This window comes from Dysidea avara, chromosome 1, assembly GCF_963678975.1.
Source record: "Dysidea avara chromosome 1, odDysAvar1.4, whole genome shotgun sequence".
Taxonomy (NCBI): Eukaryota; Metazoa; Porifera; class Demospongiae; order Dictyoceratida; family Dysideidae; genus Dysidea; species Dysidea avara.
Window position 1 is genome coordinate 1,917,639 of NC_089272.1, and position 19,142 is coordinate 1,936,780.

Here is a 19,142-nt window from a genome sequence, read left to right on the forward strand (position 1 = left end):
CCGAATTTCAGCATATAGATGGCTCAGCCAGATGGCTAACAAGCTTCAATTATAACCATACTCCGCATGCAGGTACTTTACCTAGTACTGGTCATTGCTGACCCACGGCGCAGTTGCTGTTCTGCTTGTCCTGCATGTGCTCCAGAGCAAGAAACATTTTGTCTGTCCCCAAAAAGGCACACAAATCGTGCTGCCACCAGAAACTGACCAATAAAATCAAACCACCAATACTTTGAGTTGATGATAAACTACTTGAACAATGTTGAGAGTGAATATTGTGGCATACGAAGAACCCTACGAACTGCTGCAACGAAAAATCACGTGATTTTAAGACATTTGTATCGTTTTCTACCGTATAGGTAGTAATAAGTATAGTTAGGTAATAAGTAGTAGTATGTTGTAGTTTTCAGTATGTACGTGTGTACTTCCATATATGTTCCTTTTCTACCAGAAGAAAGTGACAAACTTGGCTGCCACGCTGGTGTTATTCAAGTTACACTTAGCCTAACACATGACAATAGTTAGGTAGTTGATTGGAGGATATCGATTTTTCGCGTTGCGGACCCTATCTTAGTAATAGTTAGACACTCGCAATAGGTGTCTTCGAGGATTTAAAAACCTGAGGTGACGTCAATAATTTACCGAGGCGCAGCCGAGGTAATTATTGACGTCACCGATGGTTTTTAAATCCTCGAAGACGCCTATTGAGAGTGTCTAAGTGTTTTAGACAATGGCGTAGAAGCAGTGAGTTAATATAGAGAGTTCCCATTGTAAACACCTAGGGTATTTCAGCGAGCAAAAGATGTGAGGTCGTGCAAGCTCGCGCGCAAGCCATGAAACGAGAATAACTGAAGGTTTGTAAAGTCGATAAAAAGTATGTTTGAGGCATTATAGATACGTGGGAATGGCAGCGAATGGGAATAGCCAGTGCCAACATGGCTGTCTTGCACGGTCTACAGAGCGTGCTTTAATATGGCGAAGGCCACAAACTGAATTAATGGCTTGTACCACGATGGTCTATAAATCTGCTGAGCTACCCACGATAACAGCGTACCTGAGTGTAATTTTTTTGGCAATAATCTGCTCGCAATCGCTTGGTGTTTACTGATGTGCGAAATACTAATTGTCCACAAAAGGCTAATTGCATTACTGTAGGCCACATTGTGGTTGTAAACAACTGTCAGGTGTCTTACCAGTAAGACACCTGATACCAGGTTTCTTCGCAAATAAGAGAACTCCACACATCAAACGAAACGCTACATACCATTGTCTAACCATCATTACGACACACACCGACTGGCTCCAAAACAGCAGGTACACCTCCAGACACCAGAGCACGACGAATAGTTTCATTCACTGCAGCATGCCGAGGAATACGGCCTCCACTATGCCTGCAAGACCTTTATTAATATATATATATTTTTTTTTTTTTTTTTTTTTTTTTACAGAAAAAATACACATGACAACAAATGCTACAATTAGAATCTACAAAACAAACTATATAATCACAACGAATAAAATACAACTACTGGGAAGGGGAACAACAAAGAAAGAACTAAAACTACAGGGAAAGGGGAAAGTCATCATCACTACCTTGCAGAGCCCAATACCTTAAAATCATTCGAGCATTATTCACCCATAAACAAACAGAGAGTTGTTGAAGTAGATTTCTTTAGGCGAAATGCCACTACGGGTGGTGGTACAATCAGCAACAGAACCGACTGACAAAGCAAAAGGTGTCCATACCCCCAAAACTTTCCACAACTAGTGGAATGAAATCACCTCCTGCCTTCTCCACAATAGCAAGGTGCTTCGCATCCTTAGCCATCTCTCCAGCTGCAGCAGCCACCCCAGCACAGGAAGCGGAGGAAGAAATATGAGCAGGCTGAGTATAGTGCTGTGGACAGAGACATCAAAATAGGCAGGACGACCAAGTTGATAATCAGGATGGAAAATGTCTCCTGGACGTGAACTGTCATCAAAAGAGGCACGTTGCTCTTTAAGAACTCCTGGATGGTCTTGTAATAAGGCACGATGAAGGATGTAAAGTATTAATAAAAATAAATGTTAGCTAACCATAGATATTAGAGTATTCTCTCTAATATCTATGAGCTAACTCACATGCAGGCATTATGGCGGCGGATTCTCATAGGACCATGGGAACTTTAAAAATCTCTAATAGAAGGGGCGCCAGACTACAATGTTGTCAAAAAGAGCGGGTCATCTGCAGTTCTGCTCATCGCATGAGCCAGGAAATTATAATAAAATTAATAATAATTCATACGCGTATGCGCAGGAAATTCTAATTCGCGACAATATACGGAATAGCTAATTAAGCTACCGAGTCTGCAGCTGCAAAGTGTAGGACGAGATGAAGCGGATTATTCAGAAGAGTTGGAAACCTTTTATGTTGATTATAGCAATCGGTATGGGAGGTTGCTTTATATTAAGTAAGTCCAAATCGTGGCGTCCCAACTTGCCGCAGCGGCTTCAAGGATTACCTGACAAGCCTGATCATGAAACCATAAGAGAACACTTCTTGATTTCAAAGCGATACGTTGAAGTTGACACTAAGACATTGCCCAGTGCTGACTACAAGAACTATACATCTGGCAATAAAACCAATGTGTCCGCGTCGGGTGACGAACGTTCTCACGATCAAGTAAGAACTGTATTGCGGCTCAATGCTGAGCGGCACAAGAAGGACAATAAAACAGTAGTGTTGCCACGTGACCAACATTCTCACGATCAGGGCAGGACATTACTTAGTGCAGACAGGCACAAAAAGGGCAATAAAACCTCGAATAAAACGGTAGTGTTACAGGGCAGGAAATTGCCACTCGGTGCTCACCACACAAACTGGAACACAGTGTCGCCGCGTGACGAACATTCCCACAGTCAGCGGGGAAAACTCTCCATATTTTTCAGTCCGAATCCTTGCGTGATGCACCTATTTCATTCTATTAGCAGTGAAGCAAACAGGTGTGTCCGAAATTTCAGTTGTACATTTACAAATACACCCAGAAACTACCGCACCTCTGATGCACTGTTGGTAATTGAGTGTAAAACTGTACCAAAATACTATAAACCTGCTCACCGGGGACAGATTCTTGTTCACTATAATCATGAAGCAGAGACACTCACCTGCAACCAACCTAATGAAACTGTTTCAGACATTAGAATAAGCCACAGAGTGTCCAGTACATATCGGTCTATGTCTAGTATAATTACCTATCCTTATTTGTGCTGGCCAAGTGTTAAAGACAATTTATTACATGTATTGAAATTTGCTCGGCTACCTTCTATAAATAGGAATGGAATCGCTGCATTTATCAGTAACTGTGTGACGACTGTGTGGAGAACGGAATATATGAAAGAATTGATGAAGTACATTCATATTGATGTGTATGGTAAGGAGAATTGTGTTGCTAATATGGAATCACTACATACAGACCATAAACTTGAGGAGATAGAATTATCCTTAAAGATGAGTATCATAAAGAGAAAACAATACAAATTTTTAATTGCCTTTGAAAATAGTATATATCCAGAATATGTGACAGAGAAGATTTGGCATGCATACCTGACACAGACTATTCCTATCTATTATGGCACTTCAGATGTATATGATCAGGCTCCAGGCAATAACACCTTTATTGATGCTAGAAAGTTTGCTGGACCACAACAATTAGCAGAATACATTAAGAAGGTGAATAGAGATGCTTCATTGTATCAATCATATTTCAACTTCAACGTAAGTCAAACAGAAAAGTATCTGAGCAAATGTCCCTCTGAACCATTAGGGTGTGCTATCTGTAATAAGGTTTATCAAATGAAACTAACTCGCATGCATGTTAGCTGATTCCTTATATTAATTTATTTTTATTATTGCTATGAAAGCCTGTAGATCACAATACCTGTATATGGTAGATGTGTAACGGTGCATGCCGTGACAGGTCTTCATATCTGGCTCTTAGCTACAGTACACTGTCTTTTTTATTAGCCAACCAATGCACTGTTGTGGAAGATTATGGTATTATCTTGAATAAAAAACATAGCCAAAAGTGATGTATCAAGCACACGGTAGTGGGTCACACAGCCAAGAAAACCAGCACACCACATGTACACCATGGACAGAAAGAAATAAAAACACTTTGTCATGCATGCATGTATAGTTCTGTGGTCCCTTCTCAAAAGCACATGATTTTTGCATTATAGCTGCCTGCCACCTTCAGCACCTCACATTCCAAATTTCAGCACAATTGTGAAATACATTGAATTGTATATGTGACTGGATTTTGGAAAAACGATCTAAATCACACATTAGAAGTTTCGAGATAAACGGTTTTAAAGAATTGAAGCCAACATAACTATCCAAAGATAGCAAGCACGCGTATGAAATTTACACAAAAGATGCATCAATCTGTTACCTTTCAGGCCATTTCCAGTACTTGTAGCTGCTTGTAGAGTTTCCCACCAAATAAGATGGAAAATCTGAGCAGTTGGACGAGCGAAGTAGTATCACGAGTGCTCACAAAGGGGTGGGGGGTGGCAGGGAGGGCAAGAGATAGACCTCAAAATGGAGGCAGACCATGATTGGTGTCCAGACACGAGATTACAGGGCTGTGCTGGCTCCTTAGTGGCTGATATGTAGCAAAATCAACAGAGAAAACGTCTGGCCAACAGTATAGGGCTGTCCACCAGTAAACCACTGCTTCTTGCCAAGCAAGGTCCTTCACAAGGCCTGAAACCGCCATTTGAGCACTCCACACCACACAGAAAAGACGTCTGTTAAAACCAGCCTCGAGTAGTTTGAGTAGTACTGAGGGTCAAAACTAGTAGTACGATAGTGTAGCTATCCACTGGTGGTGTTAGTTTGATTTTGCCTGATGTGCGATTTGGATCGGTTTTGTAAAATCTGGTCACATATATTTGTGAAATACAAGCCCTCAAAGTTAAGCTTAATTTCTTGAGAACATACAAACCAGTATAAAACACAAATACGCATCTTGATTGCCATGAAATTTGGCATACATTAAGGACGTATTGAGGTGAATTCTCGTACTAAGTGTGGTATGAATCTATTAAATATTCATGGGGTTATGGACAATTATTTGTGTAAAAAGAGCAATTTAGTATTGTTTGTCATGCCTGCAGAGTAAACTGTCTAATGGAATGGTTCGAAAATCGGTTTATAGCTATATAGGTTAACCATTATAGCTCAAAAATCTTATTTTAGTTTAAAAGAAATCATAGTGACAGCTATAGAGTCACAAGAAAAAAGTCAACATAATGTAAAATCATGGGATCGAAATACTCTAATAGAACAGTCACTGAATAACAAAAAATGCACAAAACCATTGACAAAAATTTGAACCAGGAACCTCCAAACCCTTATCCACTGTACCACTGTTCTCAGCTGTCACTTTATTTCTATTGTTTACTTGAAAATTCTGGTTTAAGCATGATTTACACAATAATAAAATTTCGCACTGTAAAAAGTAAGTAGTGAATTCTGCATTAAATTTTGGCAAATTGTGAACATCACTATATGTTTTATTGACCGTAGAATCTGCAGTGACATTCACTATTTGCCACAGTATTCACTACATAGTTTGTATAGTGCATAATTTCATAGATCTACCAATGGAAACTTAGATTGTTCTATGTGTAAAAGTCTTCAAAAAAATTCTGCACTCTATTAGGGACTTACATATTACAAAGTAAATAATTACGTGGTCAATCTACAATTCAATAAAACTTTAGTCTTCCAGAATCATCATTTTTCCTGTAAATTTGGTAAAAACAAGCCCCAAAAACCAGTTGATGGTTAAGTAAGACAATATAATATAATTGGAAAAGTGATCTGAAGCACATGCAGATGGCAATCATATGTTGTGTTGTGGTGTCACAAGCCTAAAAAGCTACTTATTTTTTTGTACCCCACCATCCTTCTATTATTGCGCCTGTGGATAAGAAGAAATGTGGGGGAAAATAATTCCAAAGCCAGTTTATACTGTCTTTGGGGTATTTAAAATATGAAAAGAAGTGAAATTCATGCCACCCAAACTCTGTTAGTATCTGCATGTATGTCAGACACATGCATATAGAGAGTTGCTCAAAGGATCATAGCACAAAATAAGATTCAATTATACCATATATGTACAAGAGTCCTACTTTACTGTGTTACCTGATCATGGTGCTACAACTTTGTGATTTGTGTCCAAATTGCATGCTTAAAAATGCACAGTGTTCACTGTAAGAAACCAGCAGTGAATACTGTAGCAAGTAGTGAATGGCAAATAGTGAATGTCACTAGAATTTCTTAGTGACGTTCACTATTTGTCACTACTTATTTTTTACTATGTTCACAAGTGGCACAGTGATACGTGAGAGTGAAACCTTTTTGGAAGAACCGAAGTGTACATATATAGCAACCACATGCACTCTATGAATAGATTTTGTCTGCTGGGTCCATTTAGTGGCTTAAGGAACAGCTGTTAATCTTTGTATTACCAATGGGAACTTTGTCTTGGAAGAACACAGGAAAGTATCAGTACTTTATGCATCTCAACTCTAGTATTGTTAAATGTCATGTGTACAAGCACAGCTATTACTGTATGTGACCGGATTTCACATAGCAAGGCTTCCACACGCACAAAATCAAACATACGTTTTTACCAGAAATGGATTGCTGGCCTAATACACTATCATATTCCACACTGCACTTCCTTCAGGACTGGCAAGTCTGGTTTCTGTGGCAGCTTTCTTCCGACCCTGTCAAAGCCACGAGTGGAAGATTGGTGCCATTGAATGGCCATGGCTTTGTGATAATGGTGTGTAGTGAGCTGGGACTTCACAGAGAGCTCGCCAATAGTGTTCTCAGTCAATTTGCAGTGATTTGAGGGCCATGGAGGGCCATGGAGAGCCCAAACTTGGCCTCTGGATTCCAATCGTCTTCTTGCTTCATTTTATACCGAGAAAAGCTGCCCAAAACAGGGCTAATTTTGGGTATCAGAAATGTATACACCCACTCAGTGATAGCTAGTAAATAGATGCATACTTGGTGCAAAGTGTGTTTGCACAGCTGTAGGCACTGGGAAGTTATTACACAATGATTACTTAAAATCGCCATATCTCCTAACGAAGCTTTGTGCGTCAAAGCTTTGTGCGTCGAAGCCTTGTTTTGTCAAATTCAGTCACACATACATTTTTAAATTACACAAAACTATATAGCTCTGTTATCATAACAAAATTGAGTAGTTAACTGAGTGTAGTTAGCAACCAGTGCTTTAACTTGATACACATGTATTTTGTTTGTGTGACAGTGCTGGTACACTCAATTAACTATCACTTTTGCATAATTATACTAATTCAAGTAAAGTTGGCTACAATCTATCAGTAGACATCATGAAGCCATGCTACAAGTGACAATAGACTATTAATTGCACACACCTTTTCATGCCATAAGTAAACAACATCTGTTCATTGTCTTTGCTTTTGTATAAATGTTTTATATGTTCACATTTTCACTAGTGGTTGTCCAAGTCATCATAAGAACACACAACCTTCACTTGCAGCTGGTCCTTCAAGACCAAGATACCTCTTACCTATATAAAATGATGTGTGTGTCTGTGTGTGTACAGGGTGACTAGACAGGAATGTATGTATGCACATGAATATTTTACTGGTGTGAACAATCTAATTAACTACAGCATACCCACTATCCTTAGATAACCACTAGCCATAATACATATAACTATAGATATAGTAGCTACGAGAGATGAGTTTTTTTATTTATTGAAATAATCAAAATAGATGAAGTGAAACATATAATTCCTCGGTCACATGCGACTACAAAGACCAAAGTTCATCTTGCATGGCCAGACTGTACTCTCTGTCTAGAGGTCAGAAGATTTGGAATCTGGTCATGTCAATATCAAGAATAATGGAGAAGAAACTCAACAAACTGAACATTATTTACTCTTGTCGATATGTACAGCATTGTTACAGGTAAGTAGACCTCTCACTGTCCCACCCTGAGACTTGTGGTTCTCACGGTCTCACTGTTAAGTATGAATTTCTCACAGAATAGATGGTATTCTGTTAGTTATTCCACTCAATTAAATAACATAGAGTAGAGAAATAAATTGCAAGTAACAGGCCATGTGCTTGGGATGCCTCAAGGTTAACTCTAGTTTCAAGTTGAGAGGTCTGGGGAAGCCACCAAAGATGTGGACAGTTCTAGGCCTGGAAGAGCCACATAAAGTACGTCACACTGAATGCACCATCTTCTGAGTTAGGAATGTATCAGAAGTGGCTTGCAGAAGAAATGAGAACTGCCTAGGATGGAATCCTGCCATCAGTCTGTGCAGTCCAGGTCTTACACAAATTCCTTAATTTAGCTGAGTTACTGAATTTGAGTTGGACTGTAAATGAGCTTCACAGTTAGACTTGACATTGTTAGGCAATAATTGTGTACCCTTCATGATATATGATCATGACTGATCATGAGCAGTTGGGATGGAAGAAATTTGTTCACATGCAGCAAAGGATGTCCTATATAGCTCTTTGAAGTGCATTCTCAATAAGGCTATAAGCAACCAAGGTATGCAGTTAAAGTTTATGGCTTCTGTGGGGTACCTGCTTTTAACCATGAAACCATGTTTTCCAATGGCTACAATGTATTTTAGCCTTCTCTTTCTGTGCATGATACTCAAGCATACTGGGTTGTGTTGGAGGCAGCTATACACTTTTAACATTGCTCTTTAAAACAGTCTATGTTGGTAGTTCATACCATGAAACATGACAAAAATATGCAGTAGAAATAATTGCTTACATATGACCTGATCATGATCACTTGTGCATGTATTCTAGAAAACACAGAAAACAAAGGCTAGAACATGCAGTAAGGAATTAACCCGACGACAAAGTGCCTACCTTTCTAACAATCAGTACCACACTATTATATAATTGTACCTGATACTGTAATTCCCTTTTTTTCCTGGGCACACCAACTGTGCTGACTGCCCAGGTAATCACAAATAAGTAAAAAAATTGCTCTTCATAGATTGGCTCTCCTGTCATTTCCTGTTGCAAGTGAGTCTGCAACACTGATCTCGGAAATGCTTATTTCTGCATTAAAGATCCAGATACTCTAATAGAGCAGTCAGTTAGGCCACTCCAAGTATACTCTCTGTTTCCAGTCTACCACCCGTGTCTGGTTACTGTTAGCTCTTAATATTCAATTATTCCATATTCTTTCATTATTTTCCGGTTATTCTTGCATACTGTACAGGATCAGTAAATGTGATATTGTAATAGTGTCAGCTCACATGTCAGTGTGCTATCAAGTCAGCACAAATTCACGTTTGTGCTATTTTTGCAACTTTAAAGGAAGGTACAAGCATTAAGTACAGCTTTTTATATGGTTGTAACAGGCAAAGGATGGCTTGAATTGAAAAACTGCCAATCTTATAATGGAAAAGGACTGCTCACATGTAAGTATGCCTGAGCCCAGGACAGAAAACAGAGAATTTATTTGGAGTATATAGCCTTTACTCTGTAGTCAGTCACTCTAAAACATCAATCATTTTACAATGCTTCGCAGATGCTCATGCATGCAGCTATAAAATTACAAGGATGGTATACACATAGGGTGTGCAATCTATGCCATAAGCCTAAAATCTACTGACTTACTTATTTAGCTAACACCATAACTTAGTTACAATGAATACATGAGGTAGGGAGCTTAGCACAATTACAACAAGGACTAGCAAATGGAAAGTACATTTAAAATTAGTTTAAAATGATCGGCTTTAATTTTTGTTTCATCGTAGCTATTGAATTATTGGCCATAATCTGGGAAGTATAATGTTCACATCTTGAGTTACTTTAAATCTTGTGATGTAATTTGATGTTTGATGATCTAGTATTAGAATTGTTGAAAGTAACATAGTTAGAAATGTTAAAACTGGGCCCAGTAGGATGCTTCAATGATCTTATAGAAAATATAATGGTAAGATTATATTATTAATTAGTCTTGTCTTGTAATAATCCATAGTAAAATTAATGTTAGTTGCATGTTGCAGATTCTTTCCAACAACAAAATATCTTTAATTAGATTGGGCCTCCATAATACAATAAGTTGATCTGACTCATAACCATTTATACTCGGGCTAACATGACCTCTAACTGTTTTGTCAATTTTCAACAGATCATATTAGACTAAATATTATTCAACACTATATTCCCAGAGTGTTTACTAATAAGGTAAATGGAGTTTTTTTATCAAGGGGCTGCCGTCTTATGATGGATCAATTTTGTTATTAAGTGTTAGTGAGGCTGCCATATGGCCATCATTTAAACATTTTTACTTAAACACTTGATGATGTTTTGACGTTGTATTGTTTGCTTTTGTGTTGTATCTCATGTCTATAAAGTTATGTTTTGTGTATATAATATATACTTTGTGTAATACAAGTAGTTACTATTTTTGCCACGTTATGTGTAGCTATATGCATGTGCAGGGCTTTACTTAAAATTGAATAGATTCCCTGTGTAAATATCAAGGCTGTGGGGCATTTTATAGATTCGAACTCCTATCATGTCCAATAGGTGAACTGAGACACAATGATATCAGGGACCTTACTTTTTCTCTCTTGACTGAAGTTTGTTCACAGGTCATCATGGTGGAGTTAAACCTGAGCTGCAACCTGTTAGTAATCCCAATGAGCTCTCCCTCTCTACTTCAAATACTCAAGATGGTGCTCATCTGGATATTGTGATCAATAATTTCTGGGATGGTCAGTGAGAGAAATTCTTTGGTGATGTCAGGGTCTCCATTCCATAATGCTGCTTCTAATAAGTGCTCCTCTGGCTGTCAGTAGCCTACAAGAAACACAAGAACATCAAATGGCATGTTTATGGCTAACGTATCTATGAAAGTGGAACATGCTTAATTCTCCTCTTTCCACTACTGAGGTCTGGCTCATGAAGCTACCATCTTAGCAAAACATCTGGCTTCTCTGGTTTTGTGGTGGGGTGACAGTAACTCTGGGTTAGCTTCATTATTATCTTTACTGCACTCTGCTATTAATTATATATGTATTAATAATTGTAAAACTCACAAAAAGTTGAGTATAAATATAATATCACTAATTACTGTTTATTAGATATAATAGTTGGAAAATTGTTCAAATTCAGTTAGCATACAATCATTAGTAATTCGCAAGTTGTTCTACAAATTTACTGATCTATATAGGAAAGAATTTGAAGTTACAGAAGTGATGCCAGCTAAGACATGTACCAGTGATGGATCCAGATTTTTTAAAGGGGGTTCCATTCTGGAATTGCAACTACAGCCTAGCTGTAAGTTCAACACCAAAAAAAAAAAACGGTTATCACCTGCTGCTCCTCACCATAGATACTGTCACCAACTATGCTTCCTTTTATGACTCCACACGTAGCCTGCTACACTGCTCCTCTTAAAAATACTGTGACTACTCTATTAGAGTAGCTCTTACTCTTTCAAAAGGGGGGTTCCCTGGATCCGCCCCTGTGTACATGGCAAAGATTTTCTATGTGACATTGTTCCACTAAACCAGTTGATACTGCCATCTTAACTATCATCAACACCTTAATGTAATCTTTGATTGCTTCTATGATACAGGTGATTTAGGTTGTGACCACTCAAAGTTTCTGCTAAAAATTTCATCTTGCTTGCACTTCTTTAATAAAATTCTATGACTTCACTTGTAACTAACATAAGAACTTCTGGTTTGAATATTGAAATCCTTATTAAATATTGAAATCCTTATTAAATTCTCTTTCAGGTGATATATAATTTGTTACAATTACTCTAAGGAAGAATCAAACTAAAAAAATGTGACTGTTTCTTTGATCCCAATTTTTAAATATATTATATTATTTATTTTTTTACAAGTTGGTCTAATGCTATTCATTCACCACTGTGAGTTAAAGTTGGGATTGATAATTGATCATGAGTTATAAGTGTTAATGTGTAAACTTCTAATTACTTCTGCTTGTGTATATGTTGCATAATGATTGGCAATACCAATGGCAAGTAACCTTATCTAATAAGTATAAGGAAATTAGAAATAAAAGTTGGGAAACAAGGGAGGTCACCCACACCTGCAGATATACTAGTGGACATTTAATCCCTCCTTCAGTCTCTATCCATGACAGGGATTAAAAATCCACTAATATATCTGCAGGTGTGGGCAACCTCCCTTGTTTCCCTCCTTTTTTCTATGATCCCTAATCAAACTTAAATTCCTAATTTTTTTCTTATGCTAGTTTGTTTACTTTTTTCAAAACATAGAAATATCATGTCAGCTGCTGATGCTGAGGTTCTTCAAGAAGACTTGAACAAACTTGCTACCTGGGCAAAGACTTGGGGCATGCATTTCGACATTGATAAATGTATAGTGCTATGAGTTACATTAAAGCATAATCCTTTTACCACTGAATATTTTCTGGACAATCAAAAGCTCAGCCCTTCTACTAAAGCTAGGTATTTGGGTGTTATAACAAATTAACATTTAATCATCATGTGGATTTGTAAGAAGGCAAATCAGACACCTGTCTTTTCTACATAGGAATTTGAATCAGTGTAATCGACAAGTAAAACTTGATGTTAATAAGATATAAATTATGTCGAACCAAATTTTAACTATGCAGCAACAGTGTGGTCTCCCCATACACAATAGTAAAAGCAAACCTCAAAGTCAGCCATAGGCTGGTTATAAAGTACAAAAAGGAGTGAAATCCGCACAAAAACAGCCAAGCTGTGAAAAAATGGTGCAGCCTTAAAAAGCCTAGGTGAAAAAAGTTGTGAAATCAAAGGTGGTGGCCAAGAAATGGCTGTAATGATGTTAATGCTAAATAATTTTAATAATGGCTGTGTGCATTGTTAAAATTTATTAGTATTAACATCATTGCAGCCATTTCTTTACCGCCACCTTTGATTTCACAACTTTTTTCACCCAGGCTTTTTAAGGCCGCACCATTTTTTCACAGCTTGGCTGTTTTTGTGTGGATTGTATTAACAAAATTGAAGACTACTGAAGGACAGGTAGCTAGTATCTTACGTATGCTCAACTCTTTGGGTCTAAAATCTATTTCTTATATGCAGGTACACAAGGAAATGAATATAAGCTTAATCTACCCCACTTCACTGTTGATTCTAGTTTCTTCCCTAGATCAATAAACTTGTGGAACAAACTGCCAATTACTAATGATTGTACACTTGAATACATTTGCCCCAGCTATCATTTCAATACTGACTCAAAAATGAATAGCCATTACACTTTCTTTCGGCTATGTTCAGTCCATTCACAGTGTTGCAAATGAAGAACAGTAGGAGAAGCGCCTCTGCAATCACCATGGAAAATACAGTCAATTTTCATAGGGAAGCCATCACACTAGCTGCCACGAATTGACACCTTGAACTGTTAGCAAAAATGAATGGGACACAAAGGAGGACAAAGGTAACTTGTGTAAGTCTATGATGTGTGCATGCATTGTGGTATGCCAAAAGGCACGTCTCTGGACAAAGTAACATCAAACAGTAAAAGAATCAAGCCCTTACCCTTAGCCGTTATCAAGTTGGCTTAGCTTATCTGAAGGTATTAATCAGTCAGTCAGTAGAAAATCTCACTAAATATATATTTTTTAATTTTTGTGACAATTTTTTGGAAACATTTCAGGTCATTCTGAAGGCACTGTTAGGTTTGGTATTACCTAACCACTACTGCCGAGGCACCAGAAAGGTATTGTGAGGAAAGTTTTTTAGGATGATATTTTTGGCTAGAAAAGCCCAAATCTTCATGATCCCTAGTATACAGTACTACCGTACTGTGTTGTACATTTGTACATTGTTGGTTGTAAGTAACGTTCATTCATCCATGTATTGAGTATTGTATTACCACAATGGTAACAACATACTATTAACTGAAGTACTGTAATTTACCTGCTATTCAAACTTGTATATGGTGCCTGATTATGGTGCCATTGCTACTATATATATAGCAGTAAAATTTTAAACTATATGACACATTTAGCAACTAGCTACTACTATAACTATTGCTATATATCATGTAGTGCTTAATGCTAATTGTTGGATACCTAGTTTGGAATGTTTAAAAATCAAAACATAATGTTGCATAGTGCTGTTAAACAAGCACATTTACTTCAAAATATATAGTAGAACTTGCCTCGATGGCCAGAATAATCACCTTTCAAACCCAATTATGATATTCACCTGTTCATTTAGCCACCTGGTAAAGGATAACTGACAAATTTAAAAGTCACCAGCTGATCAACCTTTATTCAAATTTAAAGAATTGTTCTATATAATGGTTGAATTACATAACTACATAGTGACATTCAAACAGATTAATATCTGTATACCCAAAAACCTGTTTTTTTATACAAAAAGCTGCCCACATGCAAATTCCGATTTTGCTACATACCAAGGTTAAATGAATATGATTGTTGCAATATGTACCACTCTTTCATTAGCTGCTTAAGATAAAAGCTGCAGTATTTAACATATCAATAACATGAAAGCAGATTATTCCGCTTTGTTTTCAGCCTTGTTCAACATTACAAAGGAAGAACATTAAGACAAGCATCTCTGCAATCAACCCCACTCAGTTAATGGCATTTGGATTGTGCTAGACAAGTCTTACAGGCCACGACAAGCCATGAAAGCAAATTGAGCAGGCAGTGTCTTGTACGGTCTTTTGAAATTATGGTCTTGTACATCTTGTAGCCATTACAAACATTGTCAATCGATAGTAGAGTGTTTGAGGAGTACTAGTAGGTGCTGAAGTGTGCAATTCTTAGCTTGTGAATCATTAGCAACTAGATCCTGTTAGCTGAAACAAAATTACGTAAATACTTTGACAAATATTTTAAATTCATTCTAGCTGCTAGAGTCATACATGTACACTGAAATCACAGGAAATGTATTTGTTGTCATTCCATGTACAGTACTCCCTGAACTTCTATCTGAACACTGAACAGTAGAAATGACTGCTATATTAGAGTATTTGTGTAAATGTATGTTCTATTAGAGTATATGAACAGGACTCTGTATAATATAAATAAATGGGCCTAACATTTTGAGTATCCAAACATGTTTTGGTCCCAAGGGGGTTGGATAATCGAGGGACCATTGTACCATGCACATACATCTGTTATTGTTGAGAGTATTATTGTTAGTAACTAGTCCATGTGTTTGATGTGATTCAGTTTGAAATTTAATCCCATGCTATATAGTGTAGCTATGTATTAGCTAAGTGACCCACTGCACACCTGGGGGCCTGAATGAAAACCTTTTAATAGGTTATTCAGTGTCCTTGGTCAGGCAAACAGTAACTTCTGTGACGAATTGGAAATGTTGTTGGACAGGCAGTAGCAAAATACAATGATCTTTATGTTTGTGTGTGCGTGTGCGTGTGCGTGTGTGTGTGTGTGATGGCAAAACAGGGCATATGCACATGGCATGGACACATAAAAGTTGACTACTTTCAATCTTCCATGACTCTATGCCATAAAGTTTATAAGGCTATACATTTTACAACCCTTATTAAACATTTAATTAGCTTAACAAGTTACAATAATGACTGGATATGTCCTGATATACACCTGACCTGGGTGTAGTTTGTGTCCATGCACATGCCCTGTTTTACAGGCCTGGTCACTGAGTTACATATTTTTCTTTCAGTCATGCCACATAATAATATTAATGCTGGAGCAAGACTAACCTCAGATCATGATAATCATGGCAGATAAGAGGTATGGATGATGTGGCTTCCATATCTTCATGGTAGGGTAATCAAGAGAACAGTTAATTTAGCATAGCAGTCCTTACAATTTCTGACTGTAACTGCAGACTAATAATATCAGTCATGTTTATGCGTCAGTCAATTCCCGTATAATATTTGTGCTACCATGTATATGTATCTTTCTACCCACACACATGTACACACTGTGCTAGCTATGCACTGTGTTTATATACCCTATTCATTGGTTAGTTGTCCCTTCAGTGACAGTACTTGTACTTGTGCCTAGCAATGGTAAAATCGCATTCATTCTTCAGTTAAGGTGAACAAAGATTTTGAAAGATCTTCAAGTAGTCCAGTATGCTCTAATAGAGGCTTTATATAGCGTTCATAATAATAATCCATGCATATGTATATATACAGGCCAATAGTTGTCACCTACGACTCTATAGTGATATTATCCATGCTGACTGTTCGGTATGCACAGAACATTCCCACTCTCATAGCAGTATATAGTTGTGCCTGGACTGTGTTGCAATAGACAAATATATACAAGTGATACTATGAATTTGTGACATTCTAAATGTCAAAAGCTCTAAATCAGACCAATGAGCTAGAGCTCCTTTGTTTAGTTAACCCTTTGAGCACACGTAATTAGCAGTATTTTTAACACTGCAGCATAGAATAATGGTAAAGCATAACAGGCTGGTGTCTATTATGAGCTGTATGTGTGTATTCATCATTATAAGCAGCTTAACTGAACATACACCGAGCTACTGACTGTTCTATTAGGGAAGTCAGTGCAAGTCCTAAGACTGTTCATTACAGTTTAATACACTAACCCTATTATAATTATGTGAGCCTTCTACAGGTAATCAAATTAAGTGGTGGGTGATATCAGACAATTAACAGTGGCATCAAGTGAAATATGGGCAGGAGTTTCAAAATTTGGAAGGAGTTGTGTATAGAGTTTGGAAGAAAACCTTTTTTATTGTCAACTTTCTCACATGCATAATTATACAATCACAACACACTGAGTGAAACATTGTACACCAGCAATCACAGTTGGGGTAGTTACTTCAGAAAAGTAACTATACTTTTTTCCCATGTAACTTAGTTACTGTAACTAAGTACGTATTTAGTTAGCTACTTGTTACTTTCATAGATAAATTATGCTTGTTTGTTAACTTTGATTATTTTACCCAGAGCAAGGGAAGAAAAAAACTATATAATAATTATAATTATGTACATAATCTTCCTGAAAGTAATGATTCTGTAGTCATTTCAGTTCAGTTTCATCTGTCATGTCGGTTATTCATGAAGAATAGAATACAGAAACTGTAATGTGGCTGTATATAGCAAAAAAATTGAAGTGCTGTACCTCTCTTTCTAGTCATCATATATCTTATATAGCCAACTTATTTTGCCTTGATTTACTAGGATTTGTGCTAAAGATTATGTAAGAATGGAATACTGCATGAATCAGTGTTGAGATCGAGATAACTCTAATGATATATTGTATTGTATTTGTTAATATACAACCTCTATAAGAGCAAAATGTACATATTTTGATAAGAAAATAATTCATATAGTCATTTATAAAAATAACTGTTATAATTATTTTAAAAGTTTCTAAATTGCTAGCTACATAGAAGTGATAACCTCCTCTGGCAGACTATTCCATAAAATGATGGATGAAGGGAAAACGAATCATGGTAAGTATTTATTCTGGTACGTTGGTAATGTGTCTAGTTTAAATGAGTGGCCTCCGAGTGTGGTTAGTATTATATTCTAAATTATGGTCCACAAATATATACAGTATCTTATGCATCACTACAACTTTAGCTTTCGTTCTTCACTGTTTAAGCGTTGACCATCCTATAGCTAGATGTTCTGTCATTCTTGAGACTGATGAGGATCTTAAAAAATCATCCATTACAAATCTTGCAGCTCTTCTTTGAACCATTTCCATTTTCAAAATATTAAGTTAGGTAGATGGAGACCATACAGGTGAGGCATATTCAAGAATAGATCTTACCATCATCTTATATATAACACGCTTCTTTGACTGATGTTGGGCATGAACTCACATTTCGCTGGAGAAAACCTCTGATTGAATTGGCTTGTTTGAAATGTTAGTAATGTGTTGATTCCAGGAGAGATGCTGGTCTATAGTTATACCTGACATGAGGAACACACTAAATGTCTGTGTTCTGAATGGTACACTGAAGGTGATAGGGTTCTTATTTAGATATTCGTATAAACTCACATTATTTTGGGATTAAAGCTCATTTTTCATTCATTTGCCCATAACTGAAGATAATCCAGGTCGTTCAGTAATCTTCAATGGTTAAAACATTATAGCTTCACTGTTAATCTAACATTTGAACTGTATCATTGATGTAACATAGGAACAGTAATGGGGCTAAAACAGTGCCCTGGGGTTGGGGAGCCCCAGATGTTACATCAGATGGTGCACTAGTATGGCCGTCTACTATCACTTGCAGGGTTCTGTGTTTCAAAAAGTCTTGTATCCAATCTAGAGTGTTACCTCTGATTCCATAATTGTATAACTTACTGCACAAAAGTTTGTGCGATACTTTATCAAATACTTTGGTCAGGTCTAAAAAAGCAAAATCTGTATGTAGTCCATTATTCAAGATGGTAGCAAAGTCATTGATAACTGTAATTAGCTGAGTTCACATGATCTCTCTGCTTGAGATGGTAATGTAAGAACTAGCACAATAATAAGCAATTTCTTTCAAAAGACATGTTGGTGGTTCAGTAGCCTTGTGGGGTTGCAGGTCTAAAATAAGTTTAAAGACTCCATCATTGTCCACATTGATAGGTGACATGTCTGAAAAACAATTCATGTTGGGGCATGATATACTTAAACTACCATCTTTAATATACACAGAACTAAAGTAGCTGTTAAATGTCTCTGCTTTCTCCATAGAGCAGTCACCTAACTACTCTAATAGAGCATTCAGTGGAATCATTATAAGTTGGTTCTGCTTTGCAATTACTTCAATCTGTCTCCGCTAACACATATATCTGTACGTAATAAGAGCATTATTTATCTGAAATGCCTTCATTAAATTATTGATGTAATTGTACCGTATCTTAATAATAGTAAATATCCTGTTCAAGTGCACATGTAACTACAACTGAAAATGTTGGCGGATTCAATCTCAAAACATTGAAATTTCAAAATTTTTTTGTGGAGGTATACTCCAAACTAAGACCCCCAGCATTGGTATGCTTTTACATGGGAGTGTACTTACTAATAATGTATCATTATGATTTTTAATTATACTTTGTAACTGACAG

At 37.0% G+C, this 19,142-nt stretch overlaps 1 protein-coding gene across 3 annotated transcripts; it reads left to right on the forward strand.

Annotated features, from left to right (window-relative positions):
* Positions 1–2,358: 2,358 nt before the first annotated feature.
* LOC136252434 (uncharacterized) lies at positions 2,359–15,868 on the forward strand. Of its 3 annotated transcripts, none has more exons than XM_066044866.1 (2): positions 2,359–3,754; positions 15,755–15,868. In XM_066044866.1, the coding sequence occupies exons 1-2, from the start codon at positions 2,372–2,374 to the stop codon at positions 15,791–15,793; spliced, it is 1,422 nt and encodes a 473-aa protein (XP_065900938.1). In that variant the 5' UTR covers positions 2,359–2,371; the 3' UTR covers positions 15,794–15,868. The 3 variants fall into 3 exon arrangements, with proteins under 3 accessions (XP_065900938.1, XP_065900940.1, XP_065900948.1); XM_066044868.1 differs by lacking the exon at positions 15,755–15,868 and adding an exon at positions 7,537–7,775; XM_066044876.1 differs by lacking the exon at positions 15,755–15,868 and adding an exon at positions 7,537–7,775 and having other exon boundaries at positions 2,359–3,410.
* The last annotated feature ends 3,274 nt before the right edge of the window (positions 15,869–19,142 follow it).

Bases quoted from the DNA above. Each gene is read 5' to 3' on its own strand.
- LOC136252434 (XM_066044866.1), top strand. From the start codon at position 2,372: ATGAAGCGGATTATTCAGAAGAGTTGGAAACCTTTTATGTTGATTATA. The intron at 3,755-15,754 runs GTAAGTCAAACA...TTTTTCTTTCAG, and splicing joins AATCATATTTCAACTTCAAC to TCATGCCACATAATAATATT.